Here is a 22,926-nt window from a genome sequence, read left to right on the forward strand (position 1 = left end):
GCAATAAAAAAATAAAAAAATATATATATATTCGCAGGCCGGCACCAAACGTGGAACTTCCGCGCTCACTTTGAGAAGTTGGGCCCTCGACTGATGGCGACGGCCGGCTCTCTGAGCCGGCTGCTTCCAAACGTCGGGGGTCCCGATCAGGTGGCACGCCGCCTCTACATGGGGGTGGTGCGGTCGATGGCACTATACGGGGCTCCCGTATGGTACCACGCCCTGACCCGCAAGAACGTCGCGGCGCTGCGACGTCCGCAGCGCGCGATCGCGGTCAGGGCGATCCGAGGATACCGCACCGTCTCCTTCGAGGCGGCGTGCTTGCTCGCCGGGGCGCCACCCTGGGACCTGGAGGCGTAGGTGCTAGCTGCCGATTACAGGTGGCGTAGCGACCTCCGCTCTAGGCGGGAAGGGCGCCCCGGCGAAGGAGTAGTTCGAGCGCGGAGGCTCCACTCTCGGCGGTCCGTGCTGGAGGCGTGGTCTCGCCGCTTGGCGGACCCGTCGGCCGGCCTCCGTACCGTCGAGGCGGTCCGCCCGGTTCTTGCCGACTGGGTGGGCCGTGACCGCGGATGCCTCACCATCCGGCTGACTCAGATGCTTACCGGCCACGGATGTTTCGGCCGGTACTTGCACAAGATAGCCGGAAGGGAACCGACGGCGCAGTGCCACCACTGCGCGGACCGCGACGAGGAAGACACAGCGGAACATACATTGGCGCGTTGCTCTGGATTCGACGAGCAACGCGCCGCCCTCGTCGCGGTCATAGGAGAGGAACTCTCGCTGCCGCGCGTCGTGGCTACGATGCTCGGCAGCGAGGCGCCCTGGAAGGCGATGCTCGACTGCTGCGAGTCCACCATCTCGCAGAAGGAGGCGGCGGAGCGAGAGAGGGAGAGCTCTTCCCTTTCCGCACCGATCCGTCGCCGTCGAGCCGGGGGCCGGAGGCGGGAATACGCCCGTACGTCCCGGCCCCTGTAGGTAGCGGCCTCCCCCCGGTGAAGGTCAAGGGGCGACCTGAGGGGGTGAAGCCGCGCGGCGCGCTACCAGCACTCTAGCGCGCTGCCGTGGAGTGAATAGAGCGACCGGTCGACGGTGTATCGCGTCCCGACCCGGCAGGCTGGTTCTGGTCCAGCGGGGTATTCCGGGACACCAGCGGCACCGTCTGGGCGGCCCGACGGGCTGCCGTACCGAGACGGCCGACGTTTCAGAGCCTTCGATTCGCCTCGAAGGCTCCGTCGGCTGGGCGTCCTTGGGGTGAGCCGCGCCGTCTGGTTGTAGTGTTGACCGCGGTAGCCCCCCTACCTCATCCGGGTTCTGACCTCGGAGGGGATCGGATGTCGGGTGTAAGAGTGCAGGGGAGTCGTTTTTTGCGCGCGCGGAATGTCATCGATGCATCCAAGATGACTCCCAGGTACTTGACCTTCCTGGCCCAGCGTATTGATTAGCCGAAGAGGGTGATCGGGGGACAAAGATTTCTCCTCCTAATACGGGAGGAAATACGCGTTGAGTTTCCCCTTTGAAATAGCACCGCTGTACTTTTCGCTGAGTTTATGTCTATGCGCCATTTTTGGAACCACTGTCCGAGGGTTACAGCTGCGCTCTGGAGTTTCCTCGTGATAAGGGACTTGTTTCTACTCGAGTAGTAAACAGTCATGTCTCTATCTACGGCGGTCTGCGGCGACCGCGGAAACAAAATAAAGAGGAGCGGAGAAGGAACGGGCCCTTGCGGGACTACAGCCGGCCCCCTAGGTGCGGAGACCTCGTAGGAGGTTCGGCCATTGGCCAGAAAAAAAAAGAGGGTTGATCAATCAGCTTCAAAACTGCATAAAAACTTATTGCTCCATCTAGCATTTATTTTTAGCTAGGGACCATCAAAACTTAAAACACTAGGTGAGCCGATAGATGTATCCGGGAGTGTACATTTCTTCGATCAATGATCTTTCCTCCACGCACAGAGACAGTTATCGAATGAAACCAGAGTTAAAAGTAAGCACCATAGTGGACCAGCACCTATCAAAAACACTCCTTATAGCTAACTGTTTTGTAAAAGTAAAAGAGAATAAAAAAATAAACATCAATCATTAACATCTCTAACCTATTTAAATCAAACCTAATCTTAAACTAAAAATAGATCCAACAGAGACCTATCCAATCCAATTTCTCCTGAACGTCGAAAGTGTAACTGAACGATCAGAAAAAGTACTAGACTTTCTAAGAACATCTCATCGAAACCAAGAAGACAGTGATGCCCTTTTTAACCTATATTCAAAATACTCCGATATATTTCACCTACCTTACAAACCCTTATATTCTTCTCCAATCATCGAACACGAAATCAAAACTACTTACGATACTCCAAACCATATTAAGTCATACTGCTTCCCGTAGTGTCACAAACAAGAAGTAAAAACCCAAATCGACAAAATGTTAGACCAAGATATCATTACTCCATTTTCCTCTCCTTGATTCTCCCCATCTGGGTCATTCTCAAAAAGACGGATGCTTCCAGCGTAAAGAAATGGCGTATAGTCATCGACAAGGAAATTCTATGACATAATTATCGCTGAAGTTGTTCAATCCCTCAAATTACTGAAAACATCGACCAATTAGGGAAAAGTCAATACTCTTCTGGATTCCACCAACTTTTAATAAAGCCAGAACATGCATCCAAAACAGCCTTCTCTCTACCCCAGAGGCATATCCAGTTTATTCAGATGCCCTTCGGTTAAAAAAAATGCCCTGTCCTCATTTTAACGACTGATGAATACATCTTTCACAGACTTCCAAGGGTCCCGTTGCTTCTTATATCTCGATCTATTTATCTGTTTATGAACTAGTGAAGGAAAACCAAACTCAACGCCAAAACATTTCTGTGGAGCTACTGAACTAGACTGAACTATTGTACTAGAAGATAGATATAGTTCACTGTTATGAAAAGATACATTTGTATATTTTCATTTCAGTGATACATTTTGCCCAAGATAAGTTAGATAGCCCATTTATCGAGGAAGGCTATAGGCTATATAACATCACGCTAAGACCAATAAAAGCGAAGCACCAATAAATAATGTTTCAAAATCGGAGTTTTTTTTCCCTTTTGAGAGCTTTCGCTGCGTGCGCTGCAGAAACGATTAAAGTTTCGCTAAAATAATGTATGACAGAATTGTTTCCCTATAAAGCTCTAAAAAAAAGTCCGCGACAGTATATGTCTATATGTTAAGGTTGGCTCACTATAACGTTTGTTATGCTGACCAAATTTGTTCTAAAATAAAGCATTGTTTGTGAACAATAGTTCACAAACAATGCTTTATTTTCCACGTCCACGCGGACGATGTTCGCGGGTAAAAGCTAGTTATTTTAATATATTCACATAGTTTTGTTGTTATTAATGTGCACAGTAAAATTACTGTTGCTGTAATAAGCAATGGGGTTGGCCGGTTAAAGCTTTTCTCAGATGTCGCCAGCGTAGCTTGTTCCCTTGTCACAGAGAGCCGCCATTTTGTATGTTTTGCGTTCGTGATATTTCGGCATTTTGTGACTTTGATACGGTTCTTATTACTTTCTAAGTAGTGCTAAACAGTTTTACAACATGTATTCCAACTGGGTAGTTAAAGAATTAAAGGAGTAGTTGAGAAAACGTGCTGCATCTTTACGAGGAAAAAAAGTGGATTTTGTCGAAAGGTACAATGTTGATGCTTTATTTTAACTTAGAAAACTTCTCTCAAACTGTTTCCGGTAGCTATAATAATAATAATATTAAATTGTGTACCTTAGGAACTTTATTCCTTGTAGCATGTGCAAAAAGAATTGCTCTTATTACACACATTACCTACCAACTAATGTATTATTTTACTTTTTTCAGATTAGTTATATGACCAAAATTTTACTTTTGAAACAAAATGAAAAAATTGCTCTAGCAAAATATGCTAATATATATGATTTGCTAGTGGAGCCATGTGCCATTTTCATTAGCCAAGAGCGCCCATATTTTGCTGCATCTCCTGATGGTGTGTTGGGCGAAGAAACTATAATTGAAGTGAAATGTCCATACGCTAGAAGAAAACATAAAATAAATATAACAACGGTGCCTTATTTAGAACAACGTAACGGGATATTGTCTCTAAAAAAACCTGCCCATATTATTATCAAATCCAAGGGCAGTTATACTGCTCAGGCAAAACATACTGCAACTTGGTCATTTACACCTACAAGGACATCAAAGTGATTTATGTTGAAAAAGAATAATTTTATAAATAATATGTTAAATAAATGAGATACCTTTTATGAAAATATTTTCAAAGACGCATTGTATGAAAAATATCTGTATTATAACTATACACACTTGTCGAAATAAAAAATCAGGAATATTTTTAATTATTTTTATTGACAATTCCTTATATCATTTGCCATTGGCAAAAGTGTGATTAAAACTAATGAAAACTTAGATGCTGTTTCCAACCCGGTGTAGTATTGCACTATCTCATCGTCTGCAAGTAATAGCTCTGTAGAGAACAATCTTAATGTATTGGATGTTTGAGTTCCAATAGAAATATGATGCCTTGTAATTGTTTCATCTATACTAGAGTTATTATTTTCTATTAAAATTTCTTGAGAGATATTTGAATTAAAATGCACATTTCTGTGTTCTTCAAGGGGTACTATATCTTCACAGTATTGGGAAGTGTTGGGCAGGCTAAAAAGCTGTTTTTAAGGTTACGAGTTTGTAGCCTTTGTTCTCTACTTTTTGTTTCTTCAGAAAATGGTTTCATATTCCATGAAAGTATAGATGGTACAGCACCTTTCTTCAGATATTTATGTTGATGTTTGACACCTACAACACAAAGAAAAACATTTAAATATACTATCACAAGGAAACCTGACCATAGTTTCAAAATATTTATTATTACAATGGATGCAGCGATTTAGATAGAACTTTCAATAATAACAGCTGATAATGAACAACAGCTCATGAGGAATGTGTTTCCTCCAGTTTGATTTTATGTTTGTTAAAAGGTTCCTTACAGCATAAATCTACTTGCAAAATATGTTAGCAACTAACTATTAATATAACTAACTAATTATTTTTGGATTTTTTTTATAAGAGAGCAAAGATGTGTGCCACACCTAGTCATGCATTATAAATATTTGACAGAAAGAAACATACCTGTGTATTTACTAATGTTTTCATAGTCAGATTCCACAAAGTGTTTACGACATAACCTCGAACTTTTTGTGGGAGTACTTTTTTCGCGTCAAATGGCCTTTAACCACAGTCTTCCAATTTTCTTGTCCTTCGGGAATTGATGTACTCCAATTTCTGAGCATATTGGCACAAAACAACCCGTCATTGTGTTTAAAATAATTTCTAATCAAAAATTCCAATACAAATATTGAATGTTATGGGAACAATGCACATCAGCGCCACTTTGACAGTTGCCAACCCCATTATATTGTTTTTTTTTTGCACAAAAAGTAACAAAATTTTGTTTACACTGTGGAACGGAACGTGAAATGACGCATTTTTTTATAGCGTCTTTTTAGCTGTCTGTAATCAAATTTCTTTTTAAATAATATAAAATAGTAAAATTGCTCGTTTTTTGGTAATAAAATTGCATAAATATTCGAAAAATATCAAAAACCGAATCAGAGCACCCCACTTTCTACCTGGTCTGGTCTGCCCTACCCCTAGAGTGTATATAAAACCGGAGGCGCGGAGGGAAAGCATTCCTCGCCCGCTGTGACGGAGCACGGAAACAGTGCGAGGCGGAGCGGCTGAGGCTTCATAACCATGGGGATATGCTGCTTGGTGATGGTGCAGTGATAAGCCCTTACACCCCTCCCTCCTCGACTCAAAAGTTGATGGACCCTTATCTAAATCTACCCTACATTTTTACATTTAATACATTTTTTTTTCACCAACGGAAAGTAGAGATTTCAACGAACAGAAAACATACCAACTTTTTGAAACTGCTGCTGATATTTTTTTTATGAGCAGATATTTTTTATGATTATTCATCATTTCAATCATTTTGATCCTGATATAGCATTATAAACATCAACAACTACCTTAAAATTGGTCATAAAGTTGGAATTTGTCCCTAATCGCCCCATTTTACCGGTAATATAAATAATATTTAAGCTGGTGATGATGTTAAAGTGTCAGTGTAATGACAGCAAAATCATATGATATAACCCAAAATTCTTATCTTATTTTTTAAATATCTCTGTATCCCCATGAACAATATTGATTTTAATTTGTTTATAACAAAAGGGATATGTAGTTTGTTATTAAAACTAAATTTCATTTCTGTCCTTGAACTTCGTTTAGTGGGCCGTGCAAAGTATGGAGAGTGGCCAATGTCTTTTGACAAACGAAATTGCTAAATATCTGCTGTTGTGTGGCAGACAAAAGCATCCGTAATAACGACCATGTGGCAACACTGCTTGTGTTCGTGTTGAGATACTTGGCTTAAAGGTCTAGATACCAGGCCATAAACTCTAAAAAAAAAGTTGAGTTATTTGGCCTAAAGGTCTAGTTACCAGGCTATAAATTATAAAAAAAAAAGAGTTGAGTTATTTTGTGAATTAATTTCAAAAACACTTAAAAAAATGGAAAGTGAATTGTATACAGTGATAGAAAGTGATACAGTGACAGAATTGGTGATTGATAATTGTATAAAGTCACCAAATACTATGTAAGTAAAAAAATAAAATTTATTTAAAACATTTCACATATCGCTCCCTTAGTAATAGATAGGCAAAATGAAATCTTGAGGTTTTGACTTTTTGCATATATATATAGGCTCAATATCAACTGTTCCACCACTTGGCTTTCACAGAAAGAGAAAAAAGCCAAATTTTTAATGAATACCTACTGTAATTGTGCGCCTTTCACACCACCCTCTCGCGCGTTCGCCTCTTCCTTCTAGAGAGGCCCCCAACCAGTACAGCGCCAGTATTTTACGAAGCCGGAGCGCTGACACCATGTCCAAAATAGTCCAAATTGAAATTGTGCTTTACAAATTATCGGGTAAGTATTGCAATATTTTTTAATAATATTTTATACAGGCTGAATTAGAGTTAGGCCCTTGTATTACAAAAAAATATTAAAATACCTCGTCTTAAATCAAATTAGGTCCTTATTTTACAACGAAATTCAGTTTTTTCTATGCTTATCTCAAAATCATTCTTTTTTTCACAAAATTGAATACAGGAATTGTGTTTACATATAAGGCTAGTTCTTTACATAATGCGAAATATTTCATCAAAATATGAATTTGGTCCATAATGTTGAGTTTGGTTGGTTTAAAAATCAGTAAATTGTTCTATTTATGGGTTAAGTAGGTGTGAATTAATTTTCAAGGAAACAATGAACTCAAATAGATACAATTATTATTTTGATTTGTAGAAATATGGCATTGTGGTCTCATAAAATTTAAAACCTACTCAATCTCCCAGAACGACTAAATATCCCAAAACAGTGAATCGCCCAAGGAACAAGAAGTAAGTTTTCTACATACTATATTTTTTATTAACCAATACATATAATAAAATTCTTACTATGTACCTTATACTTCATTTGAATAAGATTCTACATACCTTTTTTACTATCAGTTAAATCGAATTGTATTTCAAATTAAGTGTATATAATGTCCACACCATTCATCGTGGCGAGTGGCACTCTATTGTCTCTGCCTACCCTAATAATGGAAAACAGGCATGATATTATGTATGTATGTGTGTATGTTTAAATAATGTATAGCATCTAATTGTTTAATTTTTATTTCAGTTAAGTACTGGACGTCTTTTGGAAAAAGAGAATATTCCTAAGATTAATGAACGTTATACAGGTAACGAAATTACGTCAATTATTATTCCGCACCCAAAAATTGCTGAAAATACACAACTATGAGTCGCTACGCCTCAGCCGTTTACTGTTTTTATCAGAACCCCATCAAAATGGTCATGCAGATCATCTTCAAGTAGTTCCAGCTCATCTTCAAGTTCCGACAATAATACCAGCACAACTTTTGGTAGTCGCCAATCGTCCCAACAATGTTCCCAAAAATTCCAGCAATACTACTTTGCAAAATAATCTTATACACTCGGATGAGCAACAACAAACTTCTCGGTCACAATCTACGTCTCCATCGTTTCAGACACTAGAAAAAGTTGAACCAATAATAGTACATCCCGCTACTCCCAAGATTACCACATATCACCAATTAATTCTGAAGAGAGTGATGCTGAACTTAGTGATAATGATGCAATCTATAAATACAGAACCAGCAGCCAGACAGCATTCTTCATTATTATTATTTATTTAAATAATTTGGCTCCAACGTCTTTGGCATTGATTTTGCCACTGTCAAAGTATTTACAAAAATGACAAGTGCTTAGAGAGGGAAAAAATTACTAAATCTAAATACAAATAAATTTGGTCGGTTTCTCCATACGAGAATCTGTGGTTTTAAGAACAGCACAAACAAATATATATTAAACTAACTACTTTAGAGATTAATATTATTAGCAGATAAAAATTTACACAGAATATTTACATGTTTAGAATAGACTAAAGTTAATAAACAATTAATATTAATAGGCCGGGGAATGTGATTGGGAAGGATATCATAAAGAGGGATTACGATATTGGGGCAGTCGAAGAAAATGTGATCCAGGGTACCCTCATCTAATCCACACTCACAAAGAGAATGGTCACGGACTTTAATTTTGGCAAGAAAAACAGGGGAGCAAACATGGCCAAGTCTAAGACGGATTATAGCTGAGACAATTTTTTTAGGGAGATGGCAGTGGGAGGAAAACCAAGGAAAAAAAGAGGGCAGGGTCGGTTGCAAATTACCATAATGCTTACCTACTGACTGACGAGAAATCTGCCAGCTTTCATTCCAAGATTGAAGCATATCAGGTTTTGCCAAGGAATGTAAATCTCGAGGAAAAATTTTGTTATACTTGTTACAGCCCATGACAACAGCCTCCTTGGCACAGGAATCGGCAAGCTCATTCCCACTAATTCCGCTATGACTTGGGATCCAGACGAGAGTGACATCAAGTCCGGAGCAGGGACATTGAAACAGATTTCTTTAATTTTTAATATAATTACAAAATTGACTTTTGAATGCAATGGAAATTTAGTTATGTCTTGAAGACAGCTTAAGGAGTCCGAAAAAATTATTGATTTATTTAGACCGCGAGTTTTAATAAAAAGAGCTGCTTCTAAAAGAGCAACAGCTTCACCAGAGTACACAGAGGAAGTCTGAGGGAGTTTGTATTTTAAGGAGACATACTGCAGCACCTAAAAGACCATTTTGGGATAGTTTAGATGCATCAGTGAATAGGTGATAATGATTAGGCCATTGTAGTTGGACTATGTTTTGAAATTGTAAATTTGCCCTTGGGGAGTCTTTATGGATCCCAATATTCAAGAAGGTAGTGGGACGAAATAAAAGACAGTCAAAAGACAGCGGTCTTCAACTACATCATCTGATACTTGATAACTGAATTGAATACTGACACAACCTCTGCTGATGTATAATTAACTAGAAAACGAAAATGAAAAAAACTTTCTTATGACTTCTTTTACGACGTGAAGGAATTACAGGAAAACTGGGGTTATAATTTTAAAACAGATGAAAATACCGTCGCTCGTCGAACCCGTCGCTTGCGACGAAGGGCTCGACGAGCGAATTAACCCATAGACACAGCCATCTGAGTTTCTCGCCGGATCTTCTCAGTGGATCGCGTTTGCGATCCGGTGGTAGATTCTGCGAAGCACTGCTCTTGCTAGAGTCAGTGTTAGCAACCGGTTTGAGCCCCGTAAGCTCACCTACACACGTTAGGGTGAAGCTGAAATAGCCTCTCAAGGCTATCCAGCATAGGTAGGGGAAAAAAAGCGCTCAATCATTCGTGTCCTACCCGTAGTACAGTACGGATCTCTCTGGAACATTGTTATGCTTCTCGTGAAATATACGCAGCTCACAAAGTTCTCGTGAAGTTTTGTTTCGGAAGCCCAAACATGAGTCATCGTCAATCTCCTCCGTCGTATATTTGTTTTTTGAAGTTTTTGATTTCCTACTTTATTTAATATTATTTGCCATTTCGTTAGATTATTGTAGTAATATAAAAGGTGTACAAATAAATTTCCGCCGTTTTGAGAAAGATGGTGTGGCACGAGGTTTACGTTCGAACTCACAGATGATAATCGGCTTGAAAATTAAGTTGAACATTTAAGAACAACTTAACCCTATCATATTATTAACTCCGTATTAGCATCATTTTTTTTTTAATCCAAAAATGTTAACATTTGAACCAAATAAGCGTCATTTACGGGAACTTTTAATTTACTTTTTTAATTTTAAAAAATCTGCAGCCGAGGCGCATCGATTGCTCGTAAAAGCATTTAATGAGGCTGCCTTGAGTGAGAGAACATGTCGTGAGTGGTTTAAAAAGTTTAAAAACGGTGATTTTGACGAAGAAGACAAAGATCGCAGTGCAAGGCCAAAAATTTATGAGGATGCAGAATTGACGGAATTATTGGAGGAAGATTCGTCTCAAACACAAACAGAACTGGCACTTACTTTAGAAGTCACTCAGCAAGCCAGAGCGTTAAAATATAACTATCAAACCTCAGTATAGTAACCGGCAAACTTCGTGAGCAAATGACCTTGACTGCGCAGAACCGAATTTTAGATCACTTTGGTGGTGAGGGTGAGGCGCGACGGCAGGGGAAATCGTATCGAGCGCGTTATTGGTAGATCAGTCGAACCTTGCGTCCCGCACCGCGCCCTCGTTCCGCTTGCTCCCAAAAGTACGCTTGCGTACAGTAAAAAGTCTATCGTTATTAATCGTTAAGTTATTTGTTATAATTACTTGTTGACTTTGTTGCCATTGCTATATGTTGAGTGTTTGTCGATTTTTTATAAAAAATACACTATGGCGTAGTATTCAAAAGAAAGGGTAGAAAATTTGTGTACGACGTATATTGCTTCATTATAAAACAGGAGAAGAATGATATGGAAAAAGTAAAACAGACTTCGGAAGCAAGAAAAACATCAGTGAGTACTGCTAGGTGCATTATTAACGAAGCTAAAGACTCTGGCTTGCTCGCCGTGTTTCGGACTCCGGGTAAGAAAAGATCAGGGAAGAAGAAAGTTACCGGAATGGATAGTTTCGTTCAATCTGTAATAAAAAGATGTAATCATAATAACTACATAACAAGCAGCGAAACTCCGTATCGTAGAAAGGCTTCGAAAAATTTAAAGAAAATATAAATTTTTATGGCTCGGAATGATGGAAAAAAAAACCAGAAAGTAATCGGAAGCTGGTAATTGAAAAAAGTAACATTCGATTACTACGAATCGAATATCTTCAAAAAATAATTAATTATAGACAAAAAAGAAGACCGAACCGACCGAGTTGTAAACTACACCGATGAGCCCTATGTCGACTCATCACGATGATAGCGACTCGGGTGATGAAAACATTGATGATGATACTGGTCAAGATTATGATAACGAAAAAAAAATTACAAATACCAGCTTCGCTTCAACTGAACCAAGACCTGGCAACAGCTCTAGTTTTGACTTAATAAGGAATATCTATTTTACCCCAAGATTAAATTATTACAATTATTAACCTATATTAAATACATAATAATATGTTGATTTTAATAATTTAATAGCATTATGACGTAGAGTAAATATTGTTTTTGCACGTGAGTGTACCATGCGCGAACTTACCCCCACTACGTCGACAAATGCTCAAGAAGTTTGCCGGCTATTATACCTTGCGTACACAAAAGTGTAGCCGCTTTATGCGACGACGATGTAGCTTTGAAACTAATAAACATTTTAAATTAAACATATATCCATCTCTCTTACTCTAGTTCACTAGTTACGCGGCGTATCGTCAGTTGGATAAAGATGGTAATATTACTTGAAGCAGAACGATTTATGTTGCCTGCTATAAGAAATATTTCGCCAGAATATTTATTATTTAGGCGAATATTAATAAATAAAATAATTTAACTAAAATAATTTTGAATATAAACTTAAACGAAGTTTTTTTTTATTGCTTAGATGGGTGGACGAGCTCAATAATAATAATACAAATAATTTATAATTGTGTAATAATTGTATTTGTGTGTTTTTTGCTTCTGAACCCATTATTCAAAGAATGGTGACTGAATGAATGTATGGCTGAAACTGTACAGATTTTCATGAAACTGTCTACAGTTTATTTAGGTTCTAGAATATGACACAGTATATTTATATCTTACGGACACGGAGCCAAAGAGAGACATTATTGTCTTTTCCTTTATTTTTCTACAGTTTGGAATACATAAGTAACATATTAATTTCGTGTAAATGTGAGATCATACCCGGGAAAATGCACGGATGAAGAGATTAGTTTAATGTGTACCGCATTTTTTTTTTATTCAGACGCATGCATATTCATTAACCATTGTGGTAGCCAGAATCAACTTGATGATCTGCCTCGAAAATTTCTGGATTTCATTAATATAAAAATTTCCTATAATCACTCGAAAACCAAAAGATGTTTTACTGGCAATACTGAACCTTAATTTCATAGCCATTTCTTGATGATCTCTAAAATCAGTTTTTGTTTTATTTACAATGAAAATCCATACAGAATGGATAAAATTATGTGTGAAAAGTAATCCCGCTTGCCTTTTTGTGTATTTCCGACCTCGAAAGGCACTCTTTCGCCACAAATTTACACATTTTTCAGGACTTATTACTTGGACGACGGCACTCAAGTAACTGAATGAAATAAGCCGGGCATACACCTGTGGGCTTATGTTGAGTGGTTACGCGTTGACGCGGTAACTACTCATCTAGTATATTTAAATCAATGCAGCAAGCAGTCTCACATCGTTTAAAATCGTTAGGAATGATTCATAAACAAGGTAATTGGGTTCCATACGAATTAAAGCCGAGAGATGTTGAACGCCGATTATGCTAAAATCATATTTTTTGTAATGTTTCAGTTGTTAATACTGTAGTACGTTTATCATACTGTATATAAAAAAATTCAGGGCTATAGCACTTTAAATTACGATGTTATGAATGATAGAGTAAAAATATCGGGAATCCCGAATCTTTAAACGCATTTTCTCAAAAGTTGGTGTTTTTGAAATAGGCCTTTACATTACTAAGGGAGCGATATAAGCGACACGTGTTTTTTGTTTGGTTGTATGTATGATCACCACGTGTTTTATTTTTGTGGTTGTATTTGTATAATTTATTTACGATTATTTGTTATTTTTTTCTTTTCATATAAAATGTAGTATTTTATTTGTTAACAGGAAAGAAATACGGAAAAGAAAAAATGTGGAGTACCAAAGAAGGTATCGGCAGCGGCAAAAAAATAAAAATGAAACAAGGTATGATATAGAATATTATATGTTTGGCAGTGTAATTTTAAATACAATTGTAAAGTTAGTAGAAATCAGACGAGAAATTAATGAAGGAAAAAATATTCATTAAAAATAATATACATTTCTAATAAATAATTATTTTAACATTAATAACCGTAATTAATTTCAGTACTGAAAAAAATATACGGAAAGTAAATCTTGCACAGCGCCAACAAAGGTATCGAAAGCATATAAAAGATAATGAAAATATTTATAAAATGTTTAAAATGAAAGAATCTTTGCGAAAAAAAGAATACCGTCATAAACTAAAATGTTCTCGGCTTAATGCTATTTTGCAACAGAAGGAAGGGAACTTTTCACAAATGTAAGTTATTTTTTTTTAAATAATTATAATAGAAAATTTAGAAATAAATATACTTTTTTATTAATTTTGTTTTTTGTTTTTTTTTCTATTTATATGATTATTGAGTATGATTAAATTTTGTTTAAAATAACAATATTTAATATCTCTGGCATCAATTTAATTATTGCTATTATTAATTTTACAATTAAAATAAATAAAAATTATTAATTTTTATTATTAATTAATAAATTATTCAGAATTTTTTTTTTTTCATAATTGGTTATTATTAAACAATGTCAAAGTTACATAGTATATTTTACTGTTCTCTTTTTAGTTCAGAAAACATATATAATTCCGACAATATACAAGATAAAGAACGAGAAGAAATAACTGCGACAAATGATGTTATGTCGGTGAACAATACTCAGCAATCAGTAATGCAGTATGTTTTTGAAAAATTAAAATTTTAATTTTTATATAATATATCGACTATATTTATAGTCATTGAGTTTATCCTTTTTTTTTGTTGTTTTCTAGATTTCATGGTAATACTCCAATTTCTTCATTTGTTGCACCATACGAACAACATCTCGAATGTGCAACGCCGCATGTTTTGTTACGCCCGAACATGGACATTTTGGGGGATGGTAACTGTTTTTTTCACTCTGTAATTAGAATAATGCAGCTAGAAATTTCACCGAAAGACATCCGAAAACAGCTTTTAAATTCAGCACACCTGCATACTTGCCCTGAGCCATTTACCGAACTTGGCCTTGCCCTCCAAGTGACTCCGAAATTGGACATCGCTCGAAATGTCGACCCCAAGTATCCCGATACTCTTGGAAGGTTGCAGGGATACTCCTTAGAATTGTGGCACCATGACAAAGGGGTCCTTCTTCGCAATCAACGCGCAAACTTGTGTCTTCAACGGGTTGAATTGAACCTAGTTCAATTCACTGTTGTGGTGTTGCTTTTAAACACATTGGTTACAATACTAAGATTACTAAAGAAGACATACAGTCTGAAAACTATATAAATAACTGTATCTAAACTAATCTTAGATATTCTTTGTTGTATACCAAATTCTGCTTGGTACTGGTCAGAGCGTAAAAGGGATATCTTTGCAATAATAAGACAATTAGGAGCGCCAGCTGCTTTTATGATTCTAAGTGCAAATGAAAGTGGATAAATTAAAAAATAACGGAGCAAATGTATCTAAGAAATTTATTTCAGAAATGTCTTTCATTCACAAAGCCACATTAATCAGCGAAGATGCAGTTACTTGTGCAATTTATTTTGAAAAATTAGTGAATTATTTTATTAAAAATTTTGCAATCATAAAAGAGAAGCCCATTTTGCAAATATCGATTCGTTCATTATTTTAAAAGAATCGAATTTCAACAACGCGGAAGTCCTCACGCTCCCATGCTTTTATGACTGGATAATGCACCAAAAGAGTTGTTAAATAACAATCCAGATGTGATCCAAATGATTGATGAGTTAGTTTCAGTAGCTGAATCAGAGTCGTCTGGAAATATTAAACTTCTAACTCATAAACACACTTCTACATGTTACAAAAAAAATGGATCCCAGCAAAAAAGATAACTGTCGATTTGGAGCACCTTTTATGCCGACAAAAAACACTGTCACATTGTTACCAATGAAGAGAATACTGATTCCGATTACTCAAAAGACCTTTTTAAAAAATATAAAGAACATTATAAATTGATTCGATCAAACTTAGAAAATATTAATTATACAAGTTTTGATCATTTTTATACCCACAATAATATTGAGAGTGATGAACATTATTACAGTATTATTCGTGCTGGTATCAAGCGACCAAAATTATTTTATCGTCGAAAACCATCAGAAAAGTGGTTTAATTCTTTTAATCATTTTGTTTTTTCATCATTTAAAATCTAAAATGGATTTTCAAATTATACAGGACGAGTATGCTTGCGCTGTTTATGTTGTTGAGTATGTCAATAAACATAAGAGGTATTAGTAATTTACAACGCCTGATCATTGAGATAATAGATGAAAATCCAGAATTTGACATCGTCGATATAATGAAAAAATTGAGTATAGATGTACTTCATTCAGTTGAAAGCCGCTTGGTATTTATTACGACAACCTATGGCAAAATCATCAATTGTAGCCGGTTATATACCAACTATATGGCCAACTGAACGTCAGAGAATAAACAACAACTATGAAAGAATTGGATGAATTGATGAATGTACCCTTACTTGATAGTGTATATACATCAGAGATCTTACATGCCAAATTTCAGCTGGTTATTGTAAATAAAAACAAAGTTACAGATTTTTGAGACGGCACGCATGGTTTCGTCACATAGTGTAACGCCATGAGATATCCTTCTTCAAACAACCCTTACGGAGAGTACTCAGTATGTAGCAACTTGGCTGTGGTCCTGGCACTGCTACCGTCCAAGAGCGACGGTAACCACTCACCATCAAAGGGGCCGTATGCTTGTCTGCCTACAAAGCCTATAAAAATAAGTTCAAACTAATATTTCTGTCATGTAATTACACGTTAGTAATTAAAGTATGATACAATTTACTACTTTTGTTGCAGGTAAAATAACCATGGAGTCTGTCAACACTTTAAAACGAATGGCAGATATTGATTTTAACAAGCCCGTAGATGTAGAAGTAACAATAATTAATGATGAAGAGATTGAATTTGTTTCTAACTGGGTCACAGATTATAAAATAGACAATATATCAAATAATTTTCCCATTGAGAATAATACTGTTCTCACAAAGGGCAATTATGCACATGAAAGAGATCCATTCCCAAGAGAAGAATGCATATCGTTTGACAGAAATAAAGATACAGCGTGGACAAATACAAGTTTATCAAAATATATTAACCAACATTGTGAATTGACAAGCAACATTAAACCGCGCGATATGATCGACTCGGTCTCGAGTAATTTAATTAAAATGATAAAAACATTAAATCAGTGGTACCAACAAAAAAATTATGAAGACTATCCTAAGAACATTACAAACTCACAATATACGTATATAAAATTTTACTATTTCAATTTGTCGTATAACGCTGTAACAAACAGTATCCTACATCTAAGTAAAATAGAAAACTTTAATGAGTCGTTCATTGAGCGCACATTTGAAATTGCTAAAGCAAACAAAATTGGCACCCACCTTAAGCAAATAGAAGAATTGTACTACGAAATGTTAGAGTGGATTAAACGCATAAATCTTAGTGAATTCACTTTGAAACAAAATAATCCTTCATTCAGCAAATCTGATTTCACAAATAAACAAAGAGCTATGAAGAAGGAAATCATAATGAATCAAGATACAAGTAACCAACATTACCGTAACTCTCCTGTACATTACGATGCGCAATCTAAACAACACGAAAATAATCAAAGTAAATTATTAAGTTCATTCAATAATTACAATGCTGTTCATCACGATCAGCATCCTTATCATACAAATAATCCGCAAAGGTCACAATCTTGTTATAACAATGAAACAACAGATCCTATGTACATCGAACTTCTAAATGAACAGCAGGTCAAAGCAGAACCTCCGAATTTTCAAACTGGTGACAACACTACCGATGAATCGGTGAGAACTTTTATTTTACATGTTCAAAATATTCATAACTTTATGAGCACTTTTAAGACGTTTCAGCGAGCTCACTTGGTATTAAGAATATAGGACTGACCCTACAGACATCACATCATGTTTTTTTTATTGCTTAGAAGAAGATGGGTGAACGAGCTCACAGCCCACCTGGTTTTAAGTGGTTACTGGAGCCCATAGACATCTACAACGTAAATGCGCCACCCACCTTGAGATACCAGTTCTCAGGTCTCAAGTATAGTTACAACGGCTGCCCCACCCTTCAAACCGAAACGATTACCAGTCCTACCACCAGTAATTACGCAAATTATAATTTTGCGGGTTTGATTTTTATTACAAGATGTTATTCCTTCACCGTAAAAGTCAATCGTGAACATTGGTTGCGTACGTATTTCATTAGAAAAATTGTTACTCGCCTGAGATTCGAGCACCGGTGCATCGCTCAACACGAATGCACCGGACGTCTTATCCTTTAGGCCACGACGACTGTCAATGTCCCATTCTTCAAACCAGAAACTACGACTGCTCGTCGTGTCGTGGCAGAAAATGGGCGCGGTGGTGATACCTACCCGTACCGACTCACAAGACGCTCTACCACCTGGAATTACACAAATTATAATTTTACGTGTTTGTACGTTCAATTATATACGTTATAATTTTACGTGTGTGTACGTTCGTTCATCGTGGATGTTATGCGGTCACACGTGTTAAATACGTTGCAAGACCACTGATTTTCAATTACAATAAAAATTATACACTGCAGGCCACTTTTTTTTACAAATAGTCTAACTGTAGACAGTTTTCATTTAAAATTAGTTCTCAATAAAAATTATATGAGATCAATTATGTTCAAAATCACTATCCTTAGTATTCGGTGATGTATCTCTAAGCTGTATATGACATTCTATTAATGACATTTCATTCGAATTGTTTCCTAGTGGATTCCACGTATCTTTTGAAACCGCTTGTTTGATTTAACTTTTTAGCGACTATTTTTCATCTTCGACAGGGTGAACGACAGAATAAAAACGTCCAACCAACTATATCTATAAGTTTTGAAACGTCTACAAGTCCTAGTATATCACTGATAACAGGAGGATTCTGTAAAGTATGTTTAAAGAACACAAATCTAAAATGTTTCAACTGTTACGGACCTTATTACTGTGGTACAAGCTGTCAGGTAAATAATATCCTTTTTATTTTCCAGTTTGAGTTTTTGAAGTGAAACTTCTTTAGGCGCATGAGGGTAAAATTTTTATAGATGTAACGTCACGCAGATATGCAACGGAAATGTCGAAAAAGAGAGAGAGCGATCGAGACCGATTGAGAGAGAGTAAGACAGGGCGAACGTAGCATGAAGCAACTAGCCATGTAGTGAGAGTAGGGAGAGAGCTATAGTGAGAAAGATTGAACGAGAGAGAGAATCAGGGATATCGAGAAATAATACACGCTATATTGGTTTGTGTATTCGTTTACTAGTTAATTATTAGAACTTTAGATGGCAATTCTGTCGCATAACGTCATTTGCAGTAAACGCAGATTTTTCATCTATTTACAATATTATTAGCACTTATACACTGTATAAAGTGAGTTAAATTTATAAATAAACTTTATGAATAAAATTTTGTGATAAGTAAGTCGTCGTATACTCAGCAGTTATTCGAAGTAAGTAATATATCTGTTATCTTTTTGTTTATTTACAATTTTTATGCTAATTGGTTTGAAGGTTAGGTAGTTTTAATATTTACAAATAACATGTGGCATTTCAGCTTGCCACTCGTCATTTCATAATTTAATAAATCATTTTCCATAAAATAAAAATATTTCATAAATTCGCTTTTCTAAATTTTAAGGTCAAAAACAAAATTTAATTAATAATTTCTAATATTGACAAAAAACACGTGGCATTTTTATTTACAATTCGTCATTTGAGATTGCAATAAATCATTTTGCATAAAATATAAATAACAATATTTCATAAATTCTCTTGACGAAATTTTAATTTAAAAACTGGAATTTCTATAGTTATCATTAATTTACAATGATATTGTATAAATTTAAATTGGGTTCAGGTATTTTTACTATTTACAAAAAATCACGAGGAATTTTAATTTAATATTCAACATATTAGAATATAGATATACATAGAGATATTACTATATTATTTTTCAAACAATATAAAATAAATGTATTTTAATAATTCTCTTTAATTATTTTTATTAAATATTAAATTCAAATAACTTTTCATTTTCAGATCGCAATGCCAAAAATTGTGGTGCGAGAATGTGAAACACTTAAAAATAATATATCTGTTAGACGGCCAGGTAAAACATCAACAGAACGTTCACGTGAATGTAGAGAGCGGAAAAGGGCTTTAAAAAATGCAGCTAGCCAAGGGTTGAATATCTCATCGTTCATCATTACAAAAACTAAACCAAAAACTCCAGCAGAGCGTAGTCGTGACTACAGAGCTCGAAAAAGGCAAAAATGTGAAGAAAATTAAGAGTCAAATGATTTGACGCGAATCACTGTTGAAGTTGAAGTACGTCAAGAACAAGAAAATTCTCAACCTTCGACTTCGACTTTACTAATTGAAAAAAATAAAACTTCAAGAGAACGTGTCCGTGAGTTTAGAGCAAGAAAAAAAAAATTGACAAATCTTTCAGAAAACATTATTGAAGACTTTCAAACATCATCAAATATTATTAATGCTAATAATAGTAATAATAATAATAATAAAGAAACATGTGTGCAATTCACACGTGTTAGAAGTGAAACCTTCAAAAATTAAATACAATTATCTTAAGTATATGTAGAATTTTGTCATTAGTAAATAACTGTAAATCATCTTTTATAGTATGAGGTAGCGCCCTCTGTGAATCGATATTTTAACGTCACGTATAATCCTTGATTGAAATTCAGTACAAGAGGTTTCATACGCACGTTAGTATTAAAAAATCTGATAGATGTCGCTGTATTAAAATTTTTCGACACTTCCGTTGCATACCTGCGTGACGTTCATAATACTTTAGTCACAACAATACCAATAGAAATCGCGTCGAATAATGTAAATATTGAAGAAATAAATTAAAAAAATTAAATTTATATGTTATATTAATTTTCAACACTAAATATTTTAATGACAATTAAATTCCTTACATATCTTCCTTTTTCCCTTCCACGAAGTCTCGGAAATCTAAAGTTTTAGATTTGTATAAATATAAGCAAGACTTATAAATTAGTTCGCCAAAGAAGTTTCACTTCTGCCATGTCATTGTGTACTTTGTACGCACGCACTTTTTTTTATTTTTTTTATTTTTTTTATTGCCCTTGTAGGCAGACGAGCATACGGCCCACCTGATGGTGAGTGGTTACCGTCGCCCATGGACTTCAGCAATGCCGGGGCAGAGCCAAGCCGCTGCCTACCGCTTTTAGGACAAATTATACAACATTAAAATACACATGAAGTGGTCGTGGCTTGAAGGATAAGACGTCAGGTGCATTCGTATCAAGCGATTCATCGGTGTCCGAATCCCTCAGGCAGGTTCCAATTTTTCGTAATGAAATACGTACTGAACAAATGTTTACGATTGACTTCCATGGTGAAGGAATAACATCGTGTAATAAAAATCAAATCCGCATAAATTATAATTTGCGTACTTGCTGATGGTAGGACGTCTTGTGACTCCGCAGGGATGTACCACCACCATGCCTATTTCTGCCGTGAAGCAGTAATGCGTTTCTTTGAAGCGGTATAATGTAAATTTAAACTTCGATTTTAGGCCTATGATTGGAAAATACATCAGAAAAATTGCCAGTTACCAAGACACAGTTGAACCAGGAAGAAACCAGCACAACGGTCACGTAAAGCGTTAATCAAAGAAATTGAAAACTACGATTTAATATCGAAATTTTGTTTTCATTTCATTATTTCGGATTTCAAATTTCGAGGATTGAATATTGTGCTGAGTGTGCGAACTCGGATGAGATAAGGGGACTACCACGGTCAACACTTCAACCAGACAGTGGTACGCCACCTGTAGTCAGCAGCGAGCGCCTCCACCTCCAGGCTCCGGCGCGAGTAGACACGCCGCCTCGTAGGAGAAAGTGCGGTATCCTCGATACCGATACTGACCACGATCGCTCGTTGAGGACGTCGCAACGCCGATACGTTTTCGCGGTCCGCGGCCCGGCACCAAACAGGAGCGCTGTAAACTATCATTGCATTGACCCGGAGCCTTTCCAGTTTCACCAAGACAGGTGGGCGAGCAACGGCTCAGCCAGGAGGGGTGGGACTTGTGAAAAACTAGCCTGGATCTGAAGGATCCGTAAAGACGTTTCTAGAGCGTCGACAGTGATTGGCTACTGCGTGAGCAGGAATCGGAGAGTAATCAGCGGCGGCAACAATAAGGTGATTATCATGGCTTCATGGGTTTTCGGCTCTACTCACAACACAAATCGTCGTGTAGGTCGACATTCCTTACGAACCACGGAGCTAAGACGGCGAATCTGCAAAACCGTCATTGTAGGGCTTGAAGGGTGTCTATGTGTATATGGGCCGCGTGAGCGAACACCACACTCGCGTATGTCATAAGGCTGCGCTCTGGAGTTTCCTCGTGACTAGGGACTTGTTTCTACTCGAGTAATAAACAGTCGTGTCTCTGTCTGCGGCGGTTTGCGGCGACCACGGAATGTCGTTAATAAACAAACTAAAGAGGAGCGAAGACCCTTGCGGGACTACAGCCGGCCCCCTAGGTGCGGGGACCTCGCAGGAGGTTCGGCCATCGGCCAGAAAAAGAAAAGGGTTGACTAATATATATATGAATAAATCAGCTTCAAAACTGCATAAAAACTTATTGCTCCATCTAACATTTATTTTAGCTAGGGACCATCAAAACTTAAAACACTAGGTGAGCCGATAGATGTGTCCCGGAGTGTACATTTCTTCGATCAATGATCTTTTCTCCACGCACAGACACAGAGACAGTTATCGAATGCACTTTAGTAAAACCAGAGTTAAAAGTAAGCACCATAGTGGACCAGTACCTATCAAGAACAATCCTTATAGCTAATTGTTTTGTAAAAGTAAAAGAGAATAAAAGATTAAACATCTCAATCATTAACATTAAATCAAACCTAATCTTAGACTAAAAATAGATCCAACAGAGACCTATCCAATCCAATTTCTCCTGAACGTCGAAAGTGTAACTGAACGATCAGAAAAAGTACTAGACTTTCGAAGAACATCTCATGTAAACCGAGAAGACAGTGGTGCCCTTTTTAACCTATATTCAAAATACTCCGACATATTTCATCTACCTTACGAACCCTTATATTCTTCTCCAATCATCGAACACGAAATCAAAACTACTTACGATACTCCAAACCATATTAAGTCATACCGCTTCCCGTAGTGTCAAAAACAAGAAGTAAAAACCTAAATCGACAAAATGTTAGACCAAGATATCATTACTCCATTTTCCTCTCCTTGATCCTCCCCATGTGAGTCATTCTCAAAAACACGG

The 22,926-nt window shown here is 36.8% G+C and overlaps 1 protein-coding gene and 1 long non-coding RNA gene across 10 annotated transcripts; one reads left to right on the forward strand and one right to left on the reverse strand.

Moving 5' to 3' along the window:
- Positions 1 to 4,362: 4,362 nt before the first annotated feature.
- LOC114252073 (uncharacterized) lies at positions 4,363 to 5,442 on the reverse strand. Its single transcript, XR_003625132.2, has 2 exons — positions 5,162 to 5,442; positions 4,363 to 4,828 (listed from the first exon to the last, which is right to left on the reverse strand). It is a non-coding gene; the product is annotated as an uncharacterized LOC114252073 (long non-coding RNA).
- A 113-nt stretch (positions 5,443 to 5,555) lies between these two features.
- Positions 5,556 to 22,517, forward strand: LOC114252705 (uncharacterized). Of its 9 annotated transcripts, none has more exons than XM_089729153.1 (11): positions 6,553 to 6,692; positions 6,837 to 7,027; positions 7,406 to 7,500; positions 7,787 to 7,847; positions 13,343 to 13,420; positions 13,584 to 13,778; positions 14,092 to 14,199; positions 14,295 to 14,404; positions 16,359 to 17,383; positions 18,411 to 18,581; positions 19,656 to 21,270. In XM_089729153.1, exons 6-11 carry the CDS (start codon positions 13,672 to 13,674, stop codon positions 19,902 to 19,904), a joined length of 1,770 nt encoding a protein of 589 aa, XP_089585279.1. In that variant the 5' UTR covers positions 6,553 to 6,692; positions 6,837 to 7,027; positions 7,406 to 7,500; positions 7,787 to 7,847; positions 13,343 to 13,420; positions 13,584 to 13,671; the 3' UTR covers positions 19,905 to 21,270. The 9 variants fall into 9 exon arrangements, with proteins under 9 accessions (XP_089585277.1, XP_089585278.1, XP_089585276.1 ...); XM_089729154.1 differs by having other exon boundaries at positions 6,554 to 6,692; positions 6,927 to 7,027; XM_089729156.1 differs by lacking the exon at positions 7,406 to 7,500.
- The last annotated feature ends 409 nt before the right edge of the window (positions 22,518 to 22,926 follow it).

This window comes from Bombyx mandarina, chromosome 08, assembly GCF_030267445.1.
Source record: "Bombyx mandarina strain Sakado chromosome 08, ASM3026744v2".
Lineage (NCBI taxonomy): Eukaryota > Metazoa > Arthropoda > Insecta > Lepidoptera > Bombycidae > Bombyx > Bombyx mandarina.

What these genes read in the sequence shown, in the direction of transcription:
- LOC114252705 (XM_089729150.1), top strand. Translation starts at nt 6,607, where the DNA reads ATGGAAAGTGAATTGTATACAGTGATAGAAAGTGATACAGTGACAGAA. An exon ending in GAAGGGAACTTTTCACAAAT is followed by an intron (nt 13,779 to 14,091) that starts GTAAGTTATTTT and finishes TTCTCTTTTTAG; the next exon opens with TTCAGAAAACATATATAATT. An exon ending in ACTGTGGTACAAGCTGTCAG is followed by an intron (nt 18,582 to 19,655) that starts GTAAATAATATC and finishes TTTCATTTTCAG; the next exon opens with ATCGCAATGCCAAAAATTGT.